Source organism: Lissotriton vulgaris, chromosome 2_1, assembly GCF_964263255.1.
Source record: "Lissotriton vulgaris chromosome 2_1, aLisVul1.2, whole genome shotgun sequence".
Classification (NCBI taxonomy): domain Eukaryota; kingdom Metazoa; phylum Chordata; class Amphibia; order Caudata; family Salamandridae; genus Lissotriton; species Lissotriton vulgaris.
In genome coordinates this window covers 112,743,603-112,769,886 of record NC_141687.1, presented here as the reverse complement: position 1 = coordinate 112,769,886, position 26,284 = coordinate 112,743,603, and the positions used below count along the sequence as shown (strand labels likewise).

The following is a 26,284-nucleotide window of genomic DNA, read 5'->3' as shown; positions in this document are numbered from 1 at the left end:
ATGTTTGACAGAAGAATCCATTAGAGATGTCTAATGCCTCAGCCAGACTCATACTGGACATTCCTCGTCAAGCTCACATTTTCGGTCACCTGAAAGACCTACACTGGCTCCCCGTCAACAAGAGAATAACGTTTCGTCTCCTCACCCACGCACACAAAGCCCTCTACAACCTTGGACCAGAATGCCTCAACACACGACTAACCTTCCACACCCCCACCCGCCAACTACGATCATCCAATCAAGCCCTCGCTGCTATCCCACGCATCCGTAAATCCACCATGGGGGGCAGATCCTTCTCCTACCTTGCGGCCAAGACCTGGAATTCTCTCCCCACCCACCTCCGCCTTACACAGAACCACCTCTACTTCAGAAAACAACTAAAAACCTGGATATTCGATAAGTAAATGCACCTCCCTCCCCCAAGCTCCTTGAGGCCCTCTGGGTGAGTAGTGCGCTATATAAATTTTCTGAACTTGAACTTAATGCCGTTTTATATTTTTTGCGCACAATGTTATTCATTAGTGCTGCACTATGTGAGTTTTGTACTGCAAATGTTTTACAACAGGAGTTAAGGTGTCTGTAGTCCAAAACTAGACGATATGAATCATCTGGCTTGGAGACAGGAAACAAAGGATTGTTCATTTGAGAGGTGCATGTTTCGATCACCCCTTGATATTCAAGTTGATCTAAGATCTCCCTGACTTGTTTTTAGCTTCATGTTTAACTGGGTACTGCCTTTGTGCAGTGGGCTGATTTTTTACCTGGATCTTGTGGTGAGATGAGTCCTCATCCCATCCTACATGATTTTTGTACAAAGCAGGAGCTTGGGCTACTGCCCATTTTCTTGCATAAGTATATTTTTTATGAATCGGGATATGATTCGAGAAGGCAGGCATAATCATTTCTTTGCCATGATGGCACTCCCTGACAAACTCTGGTGGCCAGTCTTTTTCAGCTAACAGAATGTCATAGCCTTTTGAAAGTTTTTCCCAAAAGAGACTTTTTATTTTCCTGGTTTTATCTCCCTCTATACGTAATGTTATTTCATATAGCTTATGGGGCACACTAACTCGTGTGTCTGCAGTTTCCACTTGAATGTATTCATTCGTGTCCACTGTCTCCAGAAGATTCATCAGGGTCTGTGAGCTATGGTCACTTCTGCTCCGCTGTCTAGCATTGTCTGTGCCCACGCTCCGTTTTTCAGCTGTGTCCTCAGTATCCTCGGCATGTTTAATCTTAATACTTGCTACCTTCTTTCTGGGAAATTGTAATTTTTTACTTTGATGAGCAGGTTCCTTGTCTTTGGACTTGGCGTGCTCTTCTCTGTGTTCTGACCGTCCTCTTCTTTCCGATTTCTGTGAGGAAGATCGAGAAGGATTCAGTGAGAATGATCTAGAGGGACGTGTATCAGCATCTTGATATCTGTCTGGTTTTCTTATTTTATCCCTATCTCTAAGGTTGTATCTTTTTTCAGAGGGTTCCCTTTGGGGAGACTTGTCTTCTCGGCCTGGAGATCTTTCTCTACGCTGAGGAGACCTTCCTCTGGACTGGAAACGTTTTTCCCTGGGAATGGTTCGTTTATTACCTTCCCAACTCTTTTTGGGAGTTTTTAAATTATTTTTAATAAATGTTTTTTCAGGATTTTCAGTTAGTTGGGGTTTTATCGGTTTCCCACCCAAACTATCTCTTCCTAGCTCTTCATAGGATTTTTCTATGATTCTGGCAAGTTCCAATGGTTGGGCTGCTATATCTGTTTCCTTCAGTTTCTGGCGGATCGCCACAGATGCTGCTTCACCTTTTATGTTGGCTAATAATATAGCCGAGACCAGCTTGAAATCTTTTAGTAATTTCATACCCAGAGTTAAAGCTGGTTCTGGACCGTATTCATTTTCAATCCGTCTTAATACATCTGGTATGACCGCCATAGACGGGACACCGTGTGTTTTTGTGTAAATGGAAGCAAAGACTGTGCCCCAAGTGTCACAGTCCTCCACATGTGGTGCGATCCCCATCGGGAGGCAGATAGTCAGAATTCTGTGTTTCTCAGTAGGAGTAGTATCCGGGAATACTGCCTCTATTTGAGTAATTTTCTGTGCTAACCAGAATGGGATTTGTTCCCGTTTTATGGGTACTTTACCAAGACATGACTGTATGTTCTGTGGTGTGATTTTGTTTATGGTCCCCTGGTGAGGGGTCTGCTGTGGAATGTTAAATGTCGGTTGGACTATTGAGGTCCGCATTACATATTGGACTAATTGTCTATGTATTTTAATTAAGAGTTTTAGCTGAGCTAAAAGTTCCGGAACTGACATTTAATCAATGTCTGGATGTGGTGTGTAGCTGGCTAGAACCGGCCACGTTGCTCCTGGTCTACCTAGTGGACTGAGCCTGGTGATGTGATCATTATGTTTTAGGGCGCCTTTAAACCAGAGCAGGTGCTCTTGGTATTTTAGTGGAATTTCAATCTCCTCGAAAGGAGTGTATTCATCCGGAGGTTCCTCTATTTTGTAATAGTGGAAGTCTTTTGTCGTAGCGTGTGCTGCTGGAAAGTTTATCCATGAATAGAATACCTCTGTCTGCCGATATTCGTGTGCCTCTATCACGAATATGACTGTACCACCTCGCGGTGTCAGGCCATTTTCTATAAGTTTTAGAGTTATAGTTCTTCTTACATTGACCGGAATGAGTATTGCATCCGGTTCAGTTTCATGGAGACTTGCGTCTTCCTCTAAGAGTCGAGCTGCTAGTCTTGCTCGCTCCATTTCTTCGTCACTTTCTACCATTTAACTGACTGAAAGTTTTCTGTTGCAGATCGAGTTTCGAGGAAACAAAGATTAGGTGCACAATATTTTGGAACACTGTGTCCTTCAACGTTGATCAAAACCAGAAACTAATACATAGGATTCTCATCCTACTAAGTTCCAGCGGATATTAACCTTTCACCCACTCCAGACGTCTATTGGAGTTTTTACGGGATAAGGGTTCTGTGTGAAAAAGCACGACTGAGTTACTCTATTGTCTTGCGTTAGATTATCGCCTTACCAAACGTTGGGCGCCATGTAGTGTAGTTCCTATTTTCCCAATAGGCTCTGCGCATTGGAATAACATAAACAGCAGTGTAGACATAGGACTGAGGTAATCTAGGTCTCTACTAACTATGTTAAACTTAATTTAGGTTTGCGCCAGCTAGCTCAGAGGTCACTGGAAACTTTCTTGAATGAAGAGGGATGGATCACCTTCCCTGGCTCAGACAAGAAGGGATTCAGTTTCCGATAACCGCATAAACATGACAACTTTGCTCCCTTAGAATAAGAGTATATCTCTAGAGTCGTGTGAAAACAATAGACAGATATTTCACTCAGTCAGCAGTGCATACTTAGTTTCACCAGAATGCAGAGAAATAGAGAGACGGGTGTTTTCAATAAAAAGGTGTTATATATTGAGCAGTCTTTTTTCTCATGCAAGAGAAATGAATTGCCACAATTGCAATACTTAAAGTAAAGTAGAGTGCATACAGTAAAAGAAGTATTATGAAATAATACTGTAAAAGCATTGATACGGTTTCTTAGCCATATGATACTTTAAAATGGATAAAATATATACATACATAAATACATTGACTAAAAGGCTCAACTGGTGCTTCTAACTACGCCTACCCCGGTGTACCTGACCTAAGCCTAATACGTGGGAAGGGACAAGTAAGTAGCGATTCTAAGTTAAGTTGGTTCAGATAATTTTGTCAAGAATCTGCATCAAGAATTCTCCTAAAGGTTTTGTCAGCTCCGTACCTTGGTAATAGAATGTGGGAGGTCTGGTATCTCTTTCCTCAGGACTCGATATTCCAGCAACCCGCAAGGGTAGGCTGGAAACACCGGAGCTGGATTTTCTCGGCTGGAGAAAAAGACAGTGTCTCTCTCAGTGCGTCAAACAGGAGGGGAGGCTTCCGCGGGCACTCGCATCAGCTGGGCTCTTGGGCAAGTAGATGGCCGCTCTGCTCCAAACCACCGTGTGTTTGCTTAAGGCAACTGTTGGTATTTATACCTGAAAGGTGCCGGGTTTGACATAAAGTTGGACATAAGACGTCACCAAGAACTAACAGTTCTTGCAGGACTTCAGGTGTTCTTGTTCAAATCAAAACAAAAGCAGGGGGGTTTTCCCGGGCTGCTGGAGGCTTGGTGTGTTTAAAGAACGCGTTGTGCTTTCTAGGAGTCGATGGGAGTAGCTGTGCTGTGTTTTGGATTGCATGGGCTATTACTGAATATGAATCTGATTCTTATGCCTTTGTCAGGACATTATTGATTATAACCTCACAAGGGCATAAATCGGGAATATCGAATTAGGGTCCTAGATAAGAACACGACACCTGTTGCAGATTTCTTCGAGTACTCTTAGAAATCTTCTCAATTTCCCAAACAATTACATTTGCCCCCACATTAGGACAAAGAGTAAATACGTAAACGTTATTTAACTGTGTTGCTATGTTTCGGAGTGGGGTTGCGGGAGATGGTGCTGAATGAGAAATTCAGTATTTATGAGAAATAAAATATTCTACATCTTGTGTATTGCTGGATTTATTTCGGTTGCAAAGCAAATAATATTGATATGTGTATGTTCTTCTGAATTACAATTAATCTATTTGACTTATTATGGAGTGCAACAGTGATGTGCCCTCTAAAAGAGTCCATAAATGCATTTTACATACCGTCCACTGGCAGCTTCTGCACAATTTCTTGTAGTTTATCACTCTTCGGATCAATGTTTACTGCCCCTTTAAGATGACTGATAGTAAATTCGGATGCACTCCTGGTGTCCTACAGAGTGAAACACATGAGAAAGGCAATTACTCTTCTAAATTGTGGGTTTAATCACATCTGCAATCATGTAAGAAGGGGCAGAGTCTTGCATGATATTATTAAAGATGAGCAGTGAAATACATGTTTTTAGCCTCAGCATGGGCTTTGCAGGTCACCCACCGGTAAGAAAGGTAGCACATTATTTTCTCCTACATGTTGCAAGCAATAACACCTCACATTGTTTTGCAAGGGCTTTATCAATCAACAAAGAATATGGTAGCCATGGAGAACTATTTATTTCCCTCCTGATGAGGCCCAGCATTGTGGAAACATGTCTAGAATGTTGCGATTGCTTAGCAGTTTTTGAACGAACTATGACTGATATTTTTATGGTTGGTTCCTTGGCCAGCGTTGTCATAAGGTGAGGGAAAGCAGAGGGGAGACAACTATGGGTAACTGAATTTGTTATGGGAATGCTTGTACGGTTGCAATATATAATGGCACATACAAGGCAAAAAAACATGGAATGCTCTCACTATTACTACCAGTGGCTCTCAGTGATTCAAGCAATCCCAGCTATATATATGTAAGTTGCACTAAGCAGTAAGGTATGCTCCAACACAACTTTCAAGCTTATAGTGTTATGGAGTGAAAACTATGGGCCATATTTACAATGAAAGTGACTCAGTGCATGCCGCAAGCCATTTAGCTGTGCAACACTGAACCAGTTTCAAGCACAGACACCGCAACATATTTACAACACTATGTCGCATCCGTGTGCTTTCCCCTGAACTGGCGCACAATTGGCTGCCAAGCGCCGGCGCATGCGTCCTTGCACCATGGTGGAAGGATGCCTGCATCTTGGGGAGATTCTTTTTGAGCAGGAAGGGAAACCTTCCTGCACAAAGACAATCAATTGAGGGGATTTCCTCTTTCCAGCCGTGCTGTAGAATGCAGCACGCATTGAAAGAGGAAAAAAATTAGGAAAAATGTAAACATTTCTTCTTGTTGTGCCTCGCTATGCCACCACTTGGGTGGCATAGCATTCTGACGCATTTCCAGGTTTATGTTTTCTCGTAAACCTGGAAAAGCATCAGAATACCTGGGTGTTGCGTGGGAACACCCATGTCACGCCCCTTACACGCAAAGTGTTGCATGAGAAGGGGCGATGTTTACAAGCACACATAAAACTACGCAGGGTTGCTTTACGTGTACTTGAAAATACTGGGCAGAATGTCGCGTAGCTGGTGGGTCGCTCAACGTGACGGACCGGCGGCGCGATGGGCTTTTAAAAAAGTCTTTTAACTTTGGAAGGAGTGAGAACATTAAAGGATGGACCCTCTGCTTCTCAAAAATTGCAATCATACACTAGAGAGGGGTAACCCTAAATGATGCGTGAATGTTTGATGTATCCCAAGTGAGTGGGCAGATAGCACCCAGTTAAATTAGTACCCGCACCACATTTGCAAGGGTCAGTATCCTATTTCGAGATATGTATGGATCTACCTGCTGACAAATCCAGGTTATATATATATATATATATATATATATATATATATATTCATCCAACACTGCCTCTAATTCAAGGACGCTACTCCATTGGAAGGAGATTTACAAAACCTTTATTTTCTAAAGCTGCAAATCACGGCTGCCTTTTAAGTTCCCCAACGCGTTTCGGAGTCTCAAACTCCTTCCTCATGGGGCAGCAGATGGCAAAAAAAATGGAAATGGCCACACCTTTAATTGTCCCATGCTGCATGCCTTCTCCAGTGAATCATGCTGGGAGATGTAGTCCCAATTCTCCCCGAAGGTCTGGTCCGTTTTTGCCCAAAATAAAGTTCAATTTCTGCATGTTTTTTACAGCCCTCCAGTGGGCCCCAGACGTGATGTGCAGCTTTCCAGTGTGAAATCCTTCCTGCGCCGCTTTGCGATTGTGCGATCACAACCATGCAGTCCTACCACCATATTTCAAGTAGGTGGTGCATCCTCCGCGGCTGAGGCCGCCGCGATTGTATTCATCCAAGACTGCCTCTAATTCAAGGACGCTACTCCATTGGAAGGAGATTTACAAAACCTTTATTTTCTAAAGCTGCAAATCACGGCTGCCTTTTAAGTTCCCCAACGCGTTTCGGAGTCTAAAACTCCTTCCTCATGGGGCAGCAGATGGCAAAAAAACCGGAAATGGCCACACCTTTAATTGTCCCATGCTGCATGCCTTCTCCAGTGAATCATGCTGGGAGATGTAGTCCCAATTCTCCCCGAAGGTCGGGTCCGTTTTTGCCCAAAATAAAGTTCATTTTCTGCATGTTTTTTACAGCCCTCCAGTGGGCCCCAGAAGTGATGTGCAGCTTTCCAGTGTGAAATCCTTCCTGCGCCGCTTTGCGATTGTGCGATCACAACCATGCAGTCCTACCACCATATTTCAAGTAGGTGGTGCATCCTCCGCGGCTGAGGCCGCCGCGATTATATTCATCCAAGACTGCCTCTAATTCATCCTCCGCGCCGCCGCGATTGTATTCATCATTAGAGGCAGTCTTGGATGAATATATATATATATATATATATATATATATATATATACACATGTATATGTATATATTATATATATACACATGTATATATATATATATACACATGCATATGTATATATATATACACATGTATATGTATATATATATATATATATATATATATATATATATATATATATATATATATATATATATATATATATATATATATATATAACACGGCTCCAGACTCTTTCATTGACTCTCAGACAGAGTACAGAACTCACGGAGAAAGTTACGCCTGTAGTTTTTATTCCAGCGCCACAAAAACGCTTTTCAGAAACTCCTTCTTCAGTGTCTACTATAGGCACTGTAAGGAGCCAATTAAATCACAGTTCATCATACATACATAGACATAAAGAAAGGACTCAATAGCCCCCAACATGAGGGCCATCTTATAGCGGTATTCTCACTCGAATTTCATATAGATACTTGCACAGATACGCTTTCATATAATAATTCTATGGCAGGACGGAGGCTCCGATTATGCTTTCTCATTTCTTTACTGAGAATAATACAGCAGCCAATTAGAACACAGTAAAGAAAACAAACACTACATTTCCCATGATTACTTAGAGTAACCATAGAGGAGACATGCTATAAAAGGTACCATAGAGGACACCACTTCCTCTTTCTTTGCTGTTTCGCAGCCAGTTAAGTGCACTTTCTTCTACTTTACTGTTTACATTGTGCATTTTACATATTGCCTTTGTAGTGCTTTTACCTGCTGTTCGCCGCTCTGTCGGCTCGTTTGTTGCATGTTATTGCGCTTTATAGCGGCTTCGGCCGTTTAGTGTTATCGCTTTGTTGGGGCTTCGGCCCTTCGCATGTTGCCGGTCGTTTCAACTCGGCATTCGTTGCAGGGAGCAAGTGTGACACCTTTCCGTTTCAGGCGCGCGGTATCCGCACCTGTTTTGGCTTGTGGAGCGGGAGTTAGGAGGAGGAGGGACGCGCTTGAGACTCGCGCGTCTCTTTATATGCAGGCGGCTGTCAGCGCGCATGCGCGACAGCCTTTTGTTCACTTTTGCTCCGTTTCACGTCAGGGAGCATTCTTTGACAGCGGCTTTCGTCGGGGAGCGTTCTTGAAGGCTGCATTCTTCAGCGTGAGCCCACTGCCTGTCAGATATTTGCCTCCACCTACGCCCTTTTACTAAATAGCTTTGGGGTAGTAAAATAATGCATAGGCTTTGCCTAGAGTGGCATTGTTTTAAAGCAAGCCCTCCCTCCACTCTTTAACTGTGTTTGTGCTGTTAGGTTTTCACCTGCATTTTTCATTTGGCTTGCTTTGGGGTTCCACTCCCCCTGAATTGTCCTTTGGCTATTTATATTGTCATTTTTCTCACGTGGGCATATTAACAACTTGAAGTTGTCAAAATGGGAGATTATTATGATGAGGAAGAATATTATTATGATGAAGAGAAGCCCTCTGGCTCTGTGGACAACGACTTGATGGGTCAAGCATTGTTCCACGCCATTGCCCCATTGAAGCGTCATCTGTCTGAATATGCCACGCAACAGGGTTGGTTGCCTCCGTCTTCAGGGCATGCTCAAAAATCTCCCAAAAATCTGCATCATTCGGATTTTGCAAAGTTGGCAAAGACTCTGTCCTCAGTACAGCCTTCCAAAAAATCTACAAAGTCTGGACGTTCGTCCCCAGTCTCCCCTTCTGAAGATGGATCTTCCTCCTCTGATTCGTCGTCCTCTGGCCCTACGGTTCCTCCTCCTAAAAAGAAGGCTCGTAAAGCTCATTTTGTGGACTTCCCCTTCCAATACCCAGCTTCTGACTTTTGATCCGTCAGATATTGTCCATCCGAAATCCACTTCCTGGCTTCCCTGCCCTGAAGTGGCAGAATATGTGCAAACCCATATTCACCGTCCTTTTGAAAAGGATGTCCGGGCCCGATTACGATCGGAATGTCCGCGTCCGTATATCCCGCATAAGTTGGCAGATACACCAGAGATAGATCCAAATATTCTAAGGACCCCAAAAAAGGTTTGGACAGATCTTGGCGATCCTGTCAGGACAAGATGTTGGACCTTCTTGGTCCCCTGACGAAAATCCTGGATTTGGGCTTCAGGGCCAAAGAGTCTGGTGCTCTCCTCTACCCTGATGAGTTAGTGGGTTGGTCACAGAGGGCTATCTGTATGTTAGGTAACGCGAATTGCGCTATTTCATGCGAGCGCCGCCGCTCTATCCTTCTTAAGCTGGACCCAAAGCTCACGGATTTGGCTCCTTCTGAGTCTGGTTCCCTGGCCCCGGGTTTATTATTTGGACATCCATTCCTGAAGGAAGTAACAAAATTTGTGGCCACATTCAGTGGCCTTGACAAAGCTCAATCTAACCTACGACAGGCCTTTCGCCCGGTTTTTGGAAGGGCCGGACGACTACTCAACCACTACCTGTTATGCGCCATCTAAATTCTGAACACGGATAGCCCTTCGCTGAACTGGTCCATAGAGCTATTACAATCACTCGGTTTTCTTGTGAATCCACAGAAGTCCGACTTCCTTCCCTCTCAGTTGATGGACTTCCTCGGTTTTCGGATCGACTCGATCTCATGTCAACTCCTCTTGCCCAGTCAGAAAATCAGAGCCATCAAGAGGGAATTGAGGATGGTCTTTTCCAGACAGATGGTGTTGTTGAGATCGGTGGCTCGAATTGTAGGTCTGTTGTCCTCTTCGATCCAAGCGATCTTCCCAGGTCCGTTGCATTATCGTGCTCTTCAGCGTCTCAAGATCAAGCATCTTCAGAAGGGTCTTCGTTATTCCGATTACATTCCTCTGTCGGAGGATGCACGTTGGGAGATGTTATGGTGGCTGGAGCACATTGAGTCTTGGAACGGTCGTGCGCTGTTCGGGAAGACCCCAGATGTGGTAATAGAGTCAGATGCGAGTCTTTAGGGTTGGGTAGCCCGATGCGGCCCCGTTGCGATGGGGGGCCGTTGGTCCCAGGAGTAATTGACTCTTCACATCAATTGCTTGGAGCTTCTTGCGGGCTCCTTTGTGATTCGTTGTCTGACCCAGCAAGCGTCGAATTGTTGCATACTCCTCCGCATGGACAATGTCTCAGCGGTGAGGTATGTCAACAACCTGGGGGGACCAGGTCCAGACTCCTGGCGGAGATTGCAAAATACTTTTGGCATCTTTGTCTGTAACGACAGATCACTGTTATTGCAGAGTACCTTCCTGGTCGCGACAATCGGATAACAGACTGGAACTCTTGCCATCTGAGGGATTACAGCCATTGGAGGCTTCACCCTCAGGTTTTCCGGACGCTGGCCCGGATTTGGGGACATTGTCACATCGATCTGTTTGCCTCTCGCCTCAACAAACAGCTTTCCCGGTTTTACAGTTGGCGTCCGGATCCAGACTTTTCTCCAGTCTTGGCCTCCTCTCCTGTGTTATGCCTTTCCACCTTTTGTGATGATTCCCAGGGTCCTCGCCCGCACAAAGCACTTTCTATCGGAGTTCATTCTAATGACTCCATTGTGGAGAGCTCAGGCGTGGTTTCCAGTTCTTCTGGAGATGAGTTGCTCGACTCCGCTCCATGTTCGCCACAGGTGGAACCTGTTGCTGGACCCTCTTCTAGAACCTCACCCCCTCGTTCTATCGGGTCATCTCCGTCGGGTGGCGTGGACGATTTCGGGCGTCGCTGGCAAATCCCAGGCCTATCTAACGACGCTGCCAGATTTATCGGCGAGGCTTGGGCCCCCAACACACACAAACGTTATGCGTCAGCTTGGTAACGATGGTGTGATTGGTGTTCACAACGGAAAGTGGATCCCGCTTCAGTGGATATCGCTTTGATTCTAAATTTTCTTGCGTCCATTGCTTCGTCTGGTTTGGCTTATAGAACTTTTAATAATTTTCGTTCTGCCATTACTGCTGGGCATGTTTCTATCAATGGTAAGCCTGTTGGGGAGCATCCTTTGATTTCCAAATTACTCAGAGGCATTCGGATGGTAAAACCTCCTTGTCCTAAATATGTGGCTTTATGGGATGTGTCTGTTGTTCTGCGTTTCTTGGAGTCCTGGCCTTCCAATTCTTTATTGACACGCAAGCAACTTTCAGCTAAAATGACAATGTTGTTGTGTCTGATTTCCTGCAAACGAAGGTCAGATGTTGGAGCTTTGGACCTTGCTGGTCGTACGTCCTCGCCTGAGGGTGTGACTTTTGTTATCTTTCGGCGTACTAAATGTAATACGTCTTCTGTGACTTATCCTTCTTTTCCACATAATCCACAACTATGTGTGGTTCAATGCATCAAAGATTATGAGGTAAGTACTGCACCTTTTAGACATGTTTTACATGGTCAATTGTTGATTGCTTTGCAAAAGCCTTTCAAACCTGTGACTCCTGCTACGTTAGCAAGATGGGTGCGTTGGCTAATGCTGGAGGCTGGCATTGACGTTTCCCTCTTTGGTGCCCATTCGGGGAGCTATGGCCTCTAAAGCTTTTTCTTTGGGTGTCAGTCTCCATGATATCATGAAGGCCACTGATTGGTCTTCGGAGTCTGTGTTTAAAACCTTCTATTTCAAACCTATTGTAGATGTTGCTTCTGTTGTGGTGGCTCAGCTTTGAACTAGCATAATCGGAGCCTCCATCCTGCCATAGAATTAAAAATTTGCTAACATTCGTGCAAAGAATTTTCAATTCTATTAAGGACAGGAGGCGAGGATTATCCCACCCTTGTTTTGTACCTGCATTTCTATTGTTGATTGCAATTTTTCTTTGTATACAATTGTCCTATACCTTGTTTCATAATGTTCTATGCAGTGTCTATTTCCCTCCCTATCTTTGGTTTTCTATGCTCTTAAGCCATTGTGGGTGTGGTGTACTACGGCTCTGCTTTGCTTTTCAGGTCCAGATCCTAAATGAGGTTCTGCCTTCGTGTTCTCCGTTGCCTGAGGACTGTGGTTTGCACAGAAGATCTTCAGCTTCAGCTTCTTCGTTCTGCCTTCCGGTGGTCTGTTCCTCGTGATGTCCTTCATGGATCCTTTGGTTTCAATTGGGACTTTGATCTTATTGTTGAACTGTTTATGGACAAAGAAAGAGGAAGTGTTGTCCTCTATGGTACCTTTTATAGCATGTCTCCTCTATGGTTACCCTAAGTACTCATGGGAAATGTAGTGTTTGTTTTCTTTACTGTGTTCTAATTGGCTGCTGTATTTTTCTCAGTAAAGAAATGAGAAAGCATAATCCTCGCTCCTGTCCTTAATAGAATTGAAAATTCTTGGTACGAATGTTAGCAAATTTTTAATTTAGCCATAAATCGGCATGCATTATACTTTCATGGATCTCCATCTTTTTGGAAACTGGCATGTAAATTACGCTGCTTTTTTAAGGTAAATTACATCAAAATTGACGTTGTTTACAACTTAAAACCATGATGCGAAAGCTGTTTCTAAATTCTCAATCACGCCGTGAATCAGCACATATCGCTCAGATCACTTCATTGCTTCTTAAATTTGTGTCTCATGACAAACCAACATCTCAGACAGCATTGCTAGGTTTTTAGCTAGAGGTTACAATATGGACCTCTTAAAAAACCACCCACAAGTAAGTAGGGAGAATCCAGAGAAAGGAACTCATCAATGAAAAGGATAAAATGATTAGGAGTATCCTAAGAAGGAATTGGAATATCCTTAAAACAGATACTATCATAGGAAATGACATCCCCCCCGCTACCCGTATCACATTAAAGAAGGCAAGGTCGCTGCGAGACAAATTAGTCCACAGCCATCTTGAAATGGTACCAGGTAGACAAGGAACACTTAAAGACGTGAAAGGTTTTTTCCCCTGCGGGAAATGTAAGGCGTGTGCCAACTGTAAAAGGGTACTCTCCTATCAGGTAGCAGGGTTGAAGAAACAGAAGATGATGAACAAATTTCTGACATGCCATACAACACACACGGTCTATTGTCTGATATGCCCAGGCGAGCTCAGATATATAGGCAGTACTATACACAGTGTAAAGATTCTCGTCTTAGAACATCTGCGCGCAATCACGAATAAAGATCTGAACTAGTCGCCAGGCACTTTTCCATTAAACATCAAAGCAACAGGGACCTGTTGCAATATTGCAAGTGATTTCCTGTATAATCCATTATGACTTTTTGCTGATTTCTTCTTCTTTTTGTTATGAGTAGTTTTTTCACATAGACTGTAATTGTATGCCAATACATGGCGAGATGTTGGTTTGTCATGAGAGATAAATGTAAAAAGTAATGAAGCGCATTTGGCGTTTCAGCGCGCGCAATGAAATTAATTTTATTTATTTATTTATTTACATTACTTCGGTCGGCTGTGAGCCGGAGTTTACTACCCACCACCCTGCTCCTCGTCCCGCCCCACCTTCGCCGCCCCATAGAACTCCCTCCACGGGCCGCTACTGTTGCTCTGGTGTCTCTGTCCAAGTTACAGTGGGCGATTCTGCTAATGCATCCTACATTCCAGCAGCTAGTTGCTCTTTGCATCACCAGGCTGGTCCTTGGGATCATCTGGCATTCATGCTTAATCCTGGAGGGAGTCTCATCCCCTACCATTTTGTGCTGTTTCCTTCTTAAGAGGCTGTTCCCCGACGGTAATTTGGCCGCAAACCCCTCCTCTGTCCTTTCTGCTCTGTCAAGTCAGGGTTCTTTGGCTTCTGTTCGGGATTTCTTCTCTCACTCTCTTTGCCTCTGTGGACAATGGGATTTGTTCAACACCAGCACTGGAGGAGAATGACACCAGCATCGATGGTGTTAAGGTCCACCCTGCTCTGCTGCACCTTGACTGCGACAGACAGGCCACCCGCTTTGACATACTCGAAGATCGGTGTTCCTGGTGAGTGCCGGTATACATTGCATGGTGTGTGTACATTGATAGGATGCAATGCAGAATTTATACAATGTGTCCCCAAAAATAACCTACATATATGTGTTTTATGTATGTAAAAAAAAATTCACTTACCTGTCTCCCCACAACCACGGGTGCCCCCCTGTCAGTCCTCCGCCAAAAGGACACTGCCAGCTCAACGGAAACATCCAAATCAGCTCTGTAGGCCCCCGCTGTCGAAATGACAATGGCAGGCGGTTTCTCCAGCATAGAAGATTGCCGCCAAGGCGGTTTTCTGTGTATCGCGTATACATCTAAATATGGCAGTAGGAAGACCATCAGCTTGGCAGAGAAATCGATCGCACCGCTGAGAAGGACTGGCAGTAAGATTGCCAAAATATATAGTAGTTTCTTACTGTCTTTGGAAATGCTTATTCACAATGTGTCATTCTCTATGTCCTGGGCTTATCCGTGTATGCTGATCAGGCATACAGATACTCTCCGCCGGACTTCAGGCAACAACTGCGCTACGTAAAACATGGTAGTGAAATCAATACAAGGAACATTTCAAGTGTCACTGGATTATCTTGAAACTTACAATGACGGGGGCCATATTAGATGCTGCTTCAAAATGGGCTCCACTTAGTATTCCCACTAGAACTGGACAACAGCAACAGCCATGGACAATTGAAAAGACAGACCCCTGATGCCGTGGTACTCAAAGTACGGCCAGCGGGCTGCCAGCGGCCTGGCAGACCTTCCATGGCAGCCTGTGCACATCTGACCTTTTGCAGGAAACCACAACACAGCTGCTCCATTAGTAGTAGGCTCCCGGGCTCTCAGTAAACACAAAAGAGGGCCACTGGAGCAAGCTCAATAGCAGCTTCACACTGCATGCTCCAGTGGCACTATTTTGTGTTTACTCATAGCCTCAGTGATGTCATCTGTCAGGTAACCGGCACTGGCGGGAAGCAAAGGCCCTTTAAAAGTCAGCTGTTACGCATTCACGGGTGGCTTTGACTGGGCCTTTCCAAGATCATCTTGCTGCCTTTGCTGACGATGTTATCACCCACAGTCTGATCTCGTCCGAACTCTCCACCCACTGAGGACTGCAGCAGGGTGGCTCTTCTCGATCAGGCCAGCATGCTTCTTTTCCAGTTTCTGCACTTGGGCAAAATAACCCCTGCTCACCCAATTGGTAGCTTGGCACAAGCAGACAGGCTTATCTCAGAGGACGTGTGTAAAGCATTTGTGAACACATACAGTAATACAGTGAAAACACTTCAAATGGACACCACACCAGTTTAGAAAAATAAGTAATCTTTATCTAAACCAAAACAAGACCAAACGACAAAACTCCACAATGCAGTTATCAAGATATCCTTAGATATAGATTATTCAGCCCACTGCCTGTCAGATATTTGCCTCCACCTACGCCCTTTTACTAAATAGCTTTGGGGTAGTAAAATAATGCATAGGCTTTGCCTAGAGTGGCATTGTTTTAAAGCAAGCCCTCCCTCCACTCTTTAACTGTGTTTGTGCTGTTAGGTTTTCACCTGCATTTTTCATTTGGCTTGCTTTGGGGTTCCACTCCCCCTGAATTGTCCTTTGGCTATTTATATTGTCATTTTTCTCACGTGGGCATATTAACAACTTGAAGTTGTCAAAATGGGAGATTATTATGATGAGGAAGAATATTCTTATGATGAAGAGAAGCCCTCTGGCTCTGTGGACAACGACTTGATGGGTCAAGCATTGTTCCACGCCATTGCCCCATTGAAGCGTCATCTGTCTGAATATGCCACGCAACAGGGTTGGTTGCCTCCGTCTTCAGGGCATGCTCAAAAATCTCCCAAAAATCTGCATCATTCGGATTTTGCAAAGTTGGCAAAGACTCTGTCCTCAGTACAGCCTTCCAAAAAATCTACAAAGTCTGGACGTTCGTCCCCAGACTCCCCTTCTGAAGATGGATCTTCCTCCTCTGATTCGTCATCCTCTGGCCCTGTGGTTCCTCCTCCTAAAAAGATGGCTCGTAAAGCTCATTTTGTGGACTTCCCCTTCCAATACCCAGCTTCTGACTTTTGATCTGTCAGATATTGTCCATTCGAAATCCACTTCCTGGCTTCCCTGCCCTGAAGTGGCAGAATATGTGCAAACCCATATTCACCGTCCTTTTGAAAAGGATGTCTGGGCCCGATTACGATCGGAATGTCCGCGTCTGTATATCTCGCATAAGTTGGCAGATACACCAGAGATAGATCCAAATATTCTAAGGACCCCAAAAAAGGTTTGGACAGATCTTGGCGATCCAGTCAGGACAAGATGTTGGACCTTCTTGGTCCCCTGACGAAAATCCTGGATTTGGGCTTCAGGGCCAAAGAGTCTGGTGCTCTCCTCTACCCTGATGAGTTAGTGGGTTGGTCACAGAGGGCTATCTGTATGTTAGGTAACGCAAATTGCACTATTTCATGCGAGCGCCGCCGCTCTATCCTTCTTAAGCTGGACCCAAAGCTCACGGATTTGGCTCCTTCTGAGTCTGGTTCCCTGGCCCCGGGTTTATTATTTGGACATCCATTCCTGAAGGAAGTAACAAAATTTGTGGCCACATTCAGTGGCCTTGACAAAGCTCAATCTAACCTACGACAGGCCTTTCGCCCGGTTTTTAGGAGGGCCGGACGACTACTCAAGCACTACCTGTTATGCGCCATCTAAATTCTGAACACGGATAACCCTTCGCTGAACTGGTCCATAGAGCTATTACAATCACTCGGTTTTCTTGTGAATCCACAGAAGTCCGACTTCCTTCCCTCTCAGTCGATGGACTTCCTCGGTTTTCGGATCGACTCGATCTCATGTCAACTCCTCTTGCCCAGTCAGAAAATCAGAGCCATCAAGAGGGAATTGAGGATGGTCTTGTCCAGACAGATGGTCTCGTTGAGATCGGTGGCTCGAATTGTAGGTCTGTTGTCATCTTCGATCCAAGCGATCTTCCCAGGTCCGTTGCATTATCGTGCTCTTCAGCGTCTCAAGATCAAGCATCTCCAGAAGGGTCTTCGTTATTCCGATTACATTCCTCTGTCGGAGGATGCACGTTGGGAGATGTTATGGTGGCTGGAGCACATGGAGTCTTGGAACGGTCGTGCGCTGTTCGGGAAGACCCCAGATGTGGTAATAGAGTCAGATGCGAGTCTTTAGGGTTGGGTAGCCCGATGCGGCCCCGTTGCGACGGGGGGCCGTTGGTCCCAGGAGGAATTGACTCTTCACATCAATTGCTTGGAGCTTCTTGCGGGCTCCTTTGTGATTCGTTGTCTGACCCAGCAAGCGTCGAATTGTTGCATACTCCTCCGCATGGACAATGTCTCAGCGGTGAGGTATGTCAACAACCTGGGGGGACCAGGTCTAGACTCCTGTCGGAGATTGCAAAATACTTTTGGCATCTTTGTCTGTAACGACAGATCACTGTTATTGCAGAGTACCTTCCTGGTCGCGACAATCGGATAACAGACTGGAACTCTTGCCATCTGAGGGATTACAGCCATTGGAGGCTTCACCCTCAGGTTTTCCGGACGCTGTCCCGGATTTGGGGACATTGTCACATCGATCTGTTTGCCTCTCGCCTCAACAAACAGCTTTCCCGGTTTTACAGTTGGCGTCCGGATCCAGACTTTTCTCCAGTCTTGGCCTCCTCTCCTGTGTTATGCCTTTCCACCTTTTGTGATGATTCCCAGGGTCCTCGCCCACACAAAGCACTTTCTATCGGAGTTCATTCTAATGACTCCTCTGTGGAGAGCTCAGGCGTGGTTTCCAGTTCTTCTGGAGATGAGTTGCTCGACTCCGCTCCATGTTCGCCACAGGTGGAACCTGTTGCTGGACCCTCTTCTAGAACCTCACCCCCTCGTTCTATCGGGTCATCTCCGTCGGGTGGCGTGGAAGTTTTCGGGCGTCGCTGGCAAATCCCAGGCCTATCTAACGACGCTGCCAGATTTATCGGCGAGGCTTGGGCCCTTAACACACACAAACGTTATGCGTCAGCTTGGAAACGATGGTGTGATTGGTGTTCACAACGGAAAGTGGATCCCGCTTCAGTGGATATCGCTTTGATTCTAAATTTTCTTGCGTCCATTGCTTCGTCTGGTTTGGCTTATAGAACTTTTAATAATTTTCGTTCTGCCATTACAGCTGGGCATGTTTCTATCAATGGTAAGCCTGTTGGGGAGCATCCTTTGATTTCCAAATTACTCAGAGGCATTCGGATGGTAAAACCTCCTTGTCCTAAATATGTGGCTTTATGGGATGTGTCTGTTGTTCTGCGTTTCTTGGAGTCCTGGCCTTCCAATTCTTTATTGACACACAAGCAACTTTCAGCTAAAATGACAATGTTGTTGTGTCTGATTTCCTGCAAACGAAGGTCAGATGTTCGAGCTTTGGACCTTGCTAGTCGTACGTTCTCGCCTGAGGGTGTGACTTTTGTTATCTTTCGGCGTACTAAATGTAATACGTCTTCTGTGACTTATCCTTCTTTTCCACATAATCCACAACTATGTGTGGTTCAATGCATCAAAGATTATGAGGTAAGTACTGCACCTTTTAGACATGATTTACATGGTCAATTGTTGATTGCTTTGCAAAAGCCTTTCAAACCTGTGACTCCTGCTACGTTAGCAAGATGGGTGCGTTGGCTAATGCTGGAGGCTGGTATTGACGTTTCCCTCTTTGGTGCCCATTCTGCACGGGGAGCTATGGCCTCTAAAGCTTTTTCTTTGGGTGTCAGTCTCCATGATATCATGAAGGCCACTGATTGGTCTTCGGAGTCTGTGTTTAAAACCTTCTATTTCAAACCTATTGTAGATGTTGCTTCTGTTGTGGTGGCTCAGCTTTGAACTAGCATAATCGGAGCCTCCATCCTGCCATAGAATTAAAAATTTGCTAAATTTCGTGCCAAGAATTTTCAATTCTATTAAGGACAGGAGGCGAGGATTATCCCACCCTTGTTTTGTACCTGCATTTCTATTGTTGATTGCAATTTTTCTTTGTATACAACTGTCCTATACTATGTTTCATAATGTTCTATGCAGTGTCTATTTCCCTCCCTATCTTTGGTTTTCTATGCTCTTAAGCCATTGTGGGTGTGGTGTACTACGGCTCTGCTTTGCTTTTCAGGTCCAGATCCTAAATGAGGTTCTGCCTTCGTGTTCTCCGTTGCCTGAGGACTGTGGTTTGCACAGAAGATCTTCAGCTTCAGCTTCTTCGTTCTGCCTTCCGGTGGTCTGTTCCTCGTGATGTCCTTCATGGATCCTTTGGTTTCAATTGGGACTTTGATCTTATTGTTGAACTGTTTATGGACAAAGAAAGAGGAAGTGTTGTCCTCTATGGTACCTTTTATGTATGTAAATGTAAATGTATAGGCATTTATATAGCGCACTACTTACCCGGAGGGTCCCAAGGCGCTTCGACCGCTGCGAAACCCTTCCTGGCTTCCCTGAGAGATGGTCCCTTAATGGGTATCTCCAGGGTGAGACCAGGCATCCCCGGCGGTCTGGTGGGGCCGTTAGTGAAGATGAGGCAAGCTAATGCCCAGAGTTGCCGAGTGTGATCGCTGATCAGAGTGGGCACCGAGGCGAGAGAATTATCGAGTCCGCTGACCCTGGTCCAGAAACCTGCCGCGCCGGGAATCGAACCCTGGTCCCGGGCCGTCCTCTGCTCTCGGGTCTGCCGCCTCTAACCAGTGAGCCACACTACTTCACCTTTTATAGCATGTCTCCTCTATGGTTACCCTAAGTACTCATGGGAAATGTAGTGTTTGTTTTCTTTACTGTGTTCTAATTTGCTGCTGTATTTTTCTCAGTAAAGAAATGAGAAAGCATAATCCTCGCTCCTGTCCTTAATAGAATTGAAAATTCTTGGCACGAATGTTAGCAAATTTTTAATTTAGCCATAAATCGGCATGCATTATACTTTCATGGATCTCCATCTTTTTGGAAACTGGCATGTAAATTACGCTGCTTTTTTAAGGTAAATTACATCAAAATTGACGTTGTTTACAACTTAAAACCATGATGCGAAAGCTGTTTCTAAATTCTCAATCACGCCGTGAATCAGCATATATCGCTCAGATCGCTTCATTGCTTCTTAAATTTGTGTCTCATGACAAACCAACATCTCAGACAGCATTGCTAGGTTTTTAGCTAGAGGTTACAATATGGACCTCTTAAAAAACCACCCACAAGTAAGTAGGGAGAATCCAGAGAAAGGAACTCATCAATGAAAAGGATAAAATGATTAGGAGTATGCTAAGAAGGAATTGGCATAGCCTTAAAACAGATACTATTATAGGAAATGACATCCCCCCGGCTACCCGTATCACATTAAAGAAGGCAAGGTCGCTGCGAGACAAATTAGTCCACAGCCATCTTGAAATGGTACCAGGTAGACAAGGAACACTTAAAGACGTGAAAGGTTTTTTCCCCTGCGGGAAATGTAAGGCGTGTGTCAACTGTAAAAGGGTACTCTCCTATCAGGTAGCAGGGTTGAAGAAACAGAAGATGATGAACAAATTTCTGACATGCCATACAACACACACGGTCTATTGTTTGATATGCCCAGGCGAGCTCAGATATATAGGCAGTACTATACACAGTGTAAAGATTCTCGTCTTAGAACATCTGCGCGCAATCACGAATAAAGATCTGAACTAGTCGCCAGGCACTTTTCCATTAAACATCAAAGCAACAGGGACCTGTTGCAATATTTCAAGTGATTTCCTGTATAATCCATTATGACTTTTTGCTGATTTCTTCTTCTTTTTGTTATGAGTAGTTTTTTTACATAGACTGTAATTGTATGCCAATACATGGCGAGATGTTGGTTTGTCATGAGAGATAAATGTAAAAAGTAATGAAGCGCATTTGGCGTTTCAGCGCGCGCAGTGAAATTAATTTTATTTATTTATTTATTTACATTACTTCGGTCGGCTGTGAGCCGGAGTTTACTGCCCACCACCCTGCTCCTCGTCCCGCCCCACCTTCGCCGTCCCATAGAACTCCCTCCACGGACCGCTACTGTTGCTCTGGTGTCTCTGTCCAAGTTACAGTGGGCGATTCTGCTAATGCATCCTACATTCCGGCAGCTAGTTGCTCTTTGCATCACCAGGCTGGTCCTTGGGATCATCTGGCATTCATGCTTAATCCTGGAGGGAGTCTCATCCCCTACCATTTTGTGCTGTTTCCTTCTTAAGAGGCTGTTCCCGGACGGTAATTTGGCCGCAAACCCCTCCTCTGTCCTTTCTGCTCTGTCAAGTCAGGGTTCTTTGGCTTCTGTTCGGGATTTCTTCGCTCACTCTCTTTGCCTCTCCCCACACAGCCCTACTTCCGTAGTTCTGCTCGGGGTTGGTCTGTTCCCCGACTTGATCAGGGAGCTGCTCTTTTGCTTTCTTGGCTCTCATGACCTCTGTATACGCCCCTTCCACTTGCTTTGGGTGGAGATTATGTTGATGCTCTTGTACGCCCTTTTTGGCCTCATCGCCTTTGGTTTGCTCTATTGCTCCAGATTGGCCAGGAGGTCCTTTGACAGATTGCCGGTGACCTCGTCCCAGCTTTGGTTTCTATTGCCATCCTTGCCCCATCTCAGTCACATGTATTTGATGGCTTGGCTCTTTGGAGTTTGGCATTGAGGCCGTCAAGGTGCTCTTCACCATTGGTAGCTGTAATTTGGAGGTCCTGTAGGATTCTACTTTTCCTCTTGCTTGTGAACTAGGGTCCCTTTGTGTAGCGGAGTATGGTTTGTGGGTTCCAGTACAGTTGCTGTCAGTTTTTGTTGCTTTGGCCCCTCTGCTTTGGCTGCTCAGTGGGCTGCTGTATGACCTTGTAGGGGTCTGGCGCTGCTCTGGCTGGTATTGCTCCTTTGGTGCGGCATTTGTTACAGAGTTTGCGGCTTCGTCTGCCAGTTTCTCTGGTCAATGTTACAACATGAGTCTTTCCTTCTGTTTTTCAGGTCTCCTGTAGCCCTTTTTTGGCCCTTTGGCTGAGGCTGAATTGCAGAGGTTGTCTGTTGAGGTGGGTTATCCGTTGCCCATTACTTTAGTTCCGAACCTGAGGGAGTTGGGGGCGTTTTAGGTATCTTCTCCCTCTCTACTTTTTCTGCCTGATGAAAGGGTTTTGGGGTTGGATCCAGCTTTTCTTCCTGCATTTTCTTTGCAATTCCATTTGCAACAGTAGGTTTCTTCTTCCTGTTTTTTTCTGATGTTATCCTTTGGGTCTATTCACTGCAAACTCAAGGGCTTATGTATAAGCTCCTTGCACCGCTGGTGCATTGCTTTTTGAGGCGCTTCTTTGGCACTAAGCCACTTTTTTTGGCTTGATGCAGCCTTGTAAATATTGATCCCTTTAAATCAGTTTTCTGCGTTAAAGGGCTGTACAATGGGTGTTGCCGGGGGGTGTTCCCAGCAACATCCATGGCTTTTTGACACTGCCCCAGATTTACGAGAACTCGTAATTCAGTGGCAGCGGCAAAAATGTACAACTCCCTAGGGGAGGCATAAGGGAGGCACAACTAGGAGAAATATCTTTATTTCTCCCCGTTCTTCCTTTTTCTATGTGTGCTGCATTTTGCAGACAAAGCCTCTTGTGATTTTTTTGTGCAGGAAGGTTTCTCTTCTTGCACAAAAACTATCATCCCCGCAACGCAGATACCCTTGCACCATGGTGGAAAGGTGCCTGCCTTGGCGCACAGTAGCCCATTGTCATAGATACAGCCAGGCGCGGTTCGTCCATTGGGGTGTGGGGGCGTAGCCCCCCCTGCCTGACGCCGCCCGCAGCTCCCTCATGACAATCATGTCAATGAATCAACATGATGTCAGACCGCCGGGCGGGCGTCTTGTTGATTCAATGACATGATTGTACAGACGGCAACACAAGTACGCATGCGTGGGGACGGAGGGTGAATTTTTACCCGTGCCCATGCATGCGCACTTGTGTTTTGGCGGCATTGCGCATGCCCATCAGGAGCCCTAATGGGCGTGCTGCGGGCGAGAGGGTACCTGTGCCCCTGGCGCCAGGATTGGCCAGGGGCGCTGTGAGCCTGTGACGTGTGCGGGACCGGCAGCAAGGTAAGAGTGTGTGTTTTTCGGTGTTCCTGTAAACTAGCTTGCACAAATGACTTGAGATAGTTCAGTGTGTTAAAGCATCTGCTGCAGAAATGTGTGCGTCTATTCCAGGTCACCCGTTTATTTCACGGCATGGGGTTTTGGAAATGTAAAAATTCTCAAAATTTCTTTTTTGATAGTTGCAACAACAGCCTTCAACTGATTTCATTTTATAAACATTTTCCAGAAAATGAGTTAACAACTGTCACCACAAATATAATGTACTCTTTGAACTAAGGTTATGAAATTTCAAAATGTTAACAAACGGTAGAGGCGGAATAGCATGATATATGCATTTATTATTGCATGCATGTTGGTGTATGTTTGTATGTGAATTTGTATAGTACATACCTAGGGCTTACAGGATGGCAAATACATGGGTGGTAGAAGGTTTCCAGCATACAAAGGTAGGGGTGATGTAATATGTAAACTGGCACATCCTTCAACATCGATCCTAAAGGCTTGTTAGAGTCCATAATTTATTTTTATATGGTCATAAAAATACATGAATGATGGATGGATGCAGGGTGGGTGCATTAATGATTGTTCGGTGGATGGGTGGGTGGATGGGTGCATGGATGGATGCATGCATGATGGGTGGATGGATGCATGAATGATGGATGCAGGATGGGTGGGTGGATGGGTGGATGCATGAATGAATGATGTATGGATGCAGGATGGGTGGATGGATGGGTGGATGCATGCATGATGGGTGGATGCATGATGGGTGGATGCATGATGGATGGATGGGTGGATGGATGGATGCATGAATGATGTATGGATGGATGCATGGATGCATGCATGATGGGTGGATGCATGATGGATGGGTGGATGCATGATGGATGGGTGGGTGCATGAATGAATGATGTATGGATGCAGGATGGGTGTGTGGATGGGTGGATGCATGAATGATGTATGGATGGATGCATGCATGATGGGTGGATGCATGATGGATGGATGGGTGGATGGATAGGTGGGTGCATGAATGAATGATGTATGGATGCAGGATGGTTGGGTGGATGGATGGGTGGATGCATGAATGATGTATGGATGGGTGGATGGATGGATGCATGAATGATGTATGGATGGATGCTTGCATGATGGGTGGATGCATGATGGATGGATGGATGGGTGGATGGGTGGGTGCATGAATTAATGATGTATGGATGCAGGATGGGTGGGTGGATGGATGGGTGGATGCATGAATGATGTATGGATGGATGCATGCATGATGGGTGGATGCATGATGGATGGGTGGATGGATGGATGGGTGGGTGCATGAATGAATGATGTATGGATGCAGGATGGTTGGGTGGATGGATGGATGGGTGGATGCATGAATGATGTATGGATGCATGCATGCATGATGGGCGGATGCATGATGGATGGATGGGTGGATGCATGAATGAATGATGTATGCAGGGTGGGTGGGTGGATGGATGGGTGGATGCATGGATGCATGCATGATGGGTGGATGCATGATGGATGGGTGGGTGGGTGCATGAATGATGTATGGATGCAGGATGGGTGGGTGGATGTATGGGTGGATGTATGAATGATGTATGGATGCATGCATGCATGATGGGTGGATGCATGATGGATGGATGGGTGGATGCATGAATGAATGATGTATGGATGCAGGGTGGGTGGGTGGATAGATGGGTGGATGCATGAATGATGTATGGATGGATGCAAGGTGGTTCGGGCTTGCTCGATCGCTGCGGTGCAATATGCAAATTAGTTTACGCCCCACCACTTTCAAATGTCACCAGCTGCCCCTGGATACAGCGCATTCCTGCCTTTTCCTTTCGCCCGCGGGCAGCGCACTAGTAAGGCCTGCGGTGCTGCCCTAGGGCAAAAACTCATAAATGAGGCCCTAAATGTTTTGCCTTTCTCCTGCTCTGTTGTCTATTTTGGAGGGGTTGCTCCGGGGTACTTGGTTGCTGCCTCTACCCTTAGTAGGTGGGTGCAGTGGGCAATTTGTCCACCTTATACTTCCTTGTGCCTGGTTCTTCATGTTCGGTTCAGGGGGTGCTCTGCCAGCTCTGTTTCTGCCTTTGGGCTGAGGATGCAGAGGTTTTGGTCCAGGCTTTCCCTGGGGCTGCCACCTGGTGGTCACTTCACTCTTTTTTGGATGTTCTTGACTGGATGTGTTGCACGCTTTCATGATTCATTTGGCTGTTGTGGTTGTGAGGCAGCTTTGTCATGAGCTTAAATCTTTGTGTCAATCTTCTTTCTTGTTGGGGCTTGTGAAGTCCACATACTGTAATGACTGGAGCAAGGAGAACCTATGAGGGGCTAGTGGGGCATTACTTACCAGTAATCTTCATTACCCTGATTAAGGTCCTACTCATCCCAGTCATGCCCCCCGTTGTTGTGCCTGGTCTTGTTACTAACAGGCCTGGAAACAGGTGATAGGGGTTTTTATTCACTAAAAATAAATCAATACTAGCATGTTAGGGGGCCTGTCAGTAGGTTGTCAGTATTTGGATGTGGCTTGTTTCTGAGGGAATTTGGGCAGGAATCTCTCCACCTTTGAGTCGATGGAATGGGACAAATTTTTTTTGGGGGGTACAGGCTGTGGTTTTGTCCTATTCTCCTTCATTAACCCCTGTGATGCTCATGACGAGCTCAGCTTGTCATGAGGTACACCTCTCATGTGCTCATGACGAGCTGAGCTCGTCATGAACAATGGGATTTGTTCAACACCAGCACTGGAGGAGAATGACACCAGCATCGATGGTGTTAAGGTCCACCCTGCTCTGCTGCACCTTGACTGCGACAGACAGGCCACCCGCTTTGACATACTCGAAGATCGGTGTTCCTGGTGAGTGCCGGTATACATTGCATGGTGTGTGTACATTGATAGGATGCAATGCAGAATTTATACAATGTGTCCCCAAAAATAACCTACATATATGTGTTTTATGTATGTAAAAAAAAATTCACTTACCTGTCTCCCCACA

At 45.4% G+C, this 26,284-nt stretch overlaps 1 protein-coding gene across 1 annotated transcript in view; it reads right to left on the bottom strand.

Annotated features, from left to right (window-relative positions):
- Positions 1-26,284, bottom strand: part of LOC147729657 (uncharacterized) — a 131,832-nt gene that overhangs the window by 33,078 nt on the left and 72,470 nt on the right. Inside the window, exon 2 of the mRNA XM_086958476.1 lies at positions 4,703-4,811. Within this exon, the coding sequence (XP_086814602.1) occupies positions 4,703-4,811 (109 nt within the window). The remainder of the gene's footprint in view (positions 1-4,702; positions 4,812-26,284) is intronic.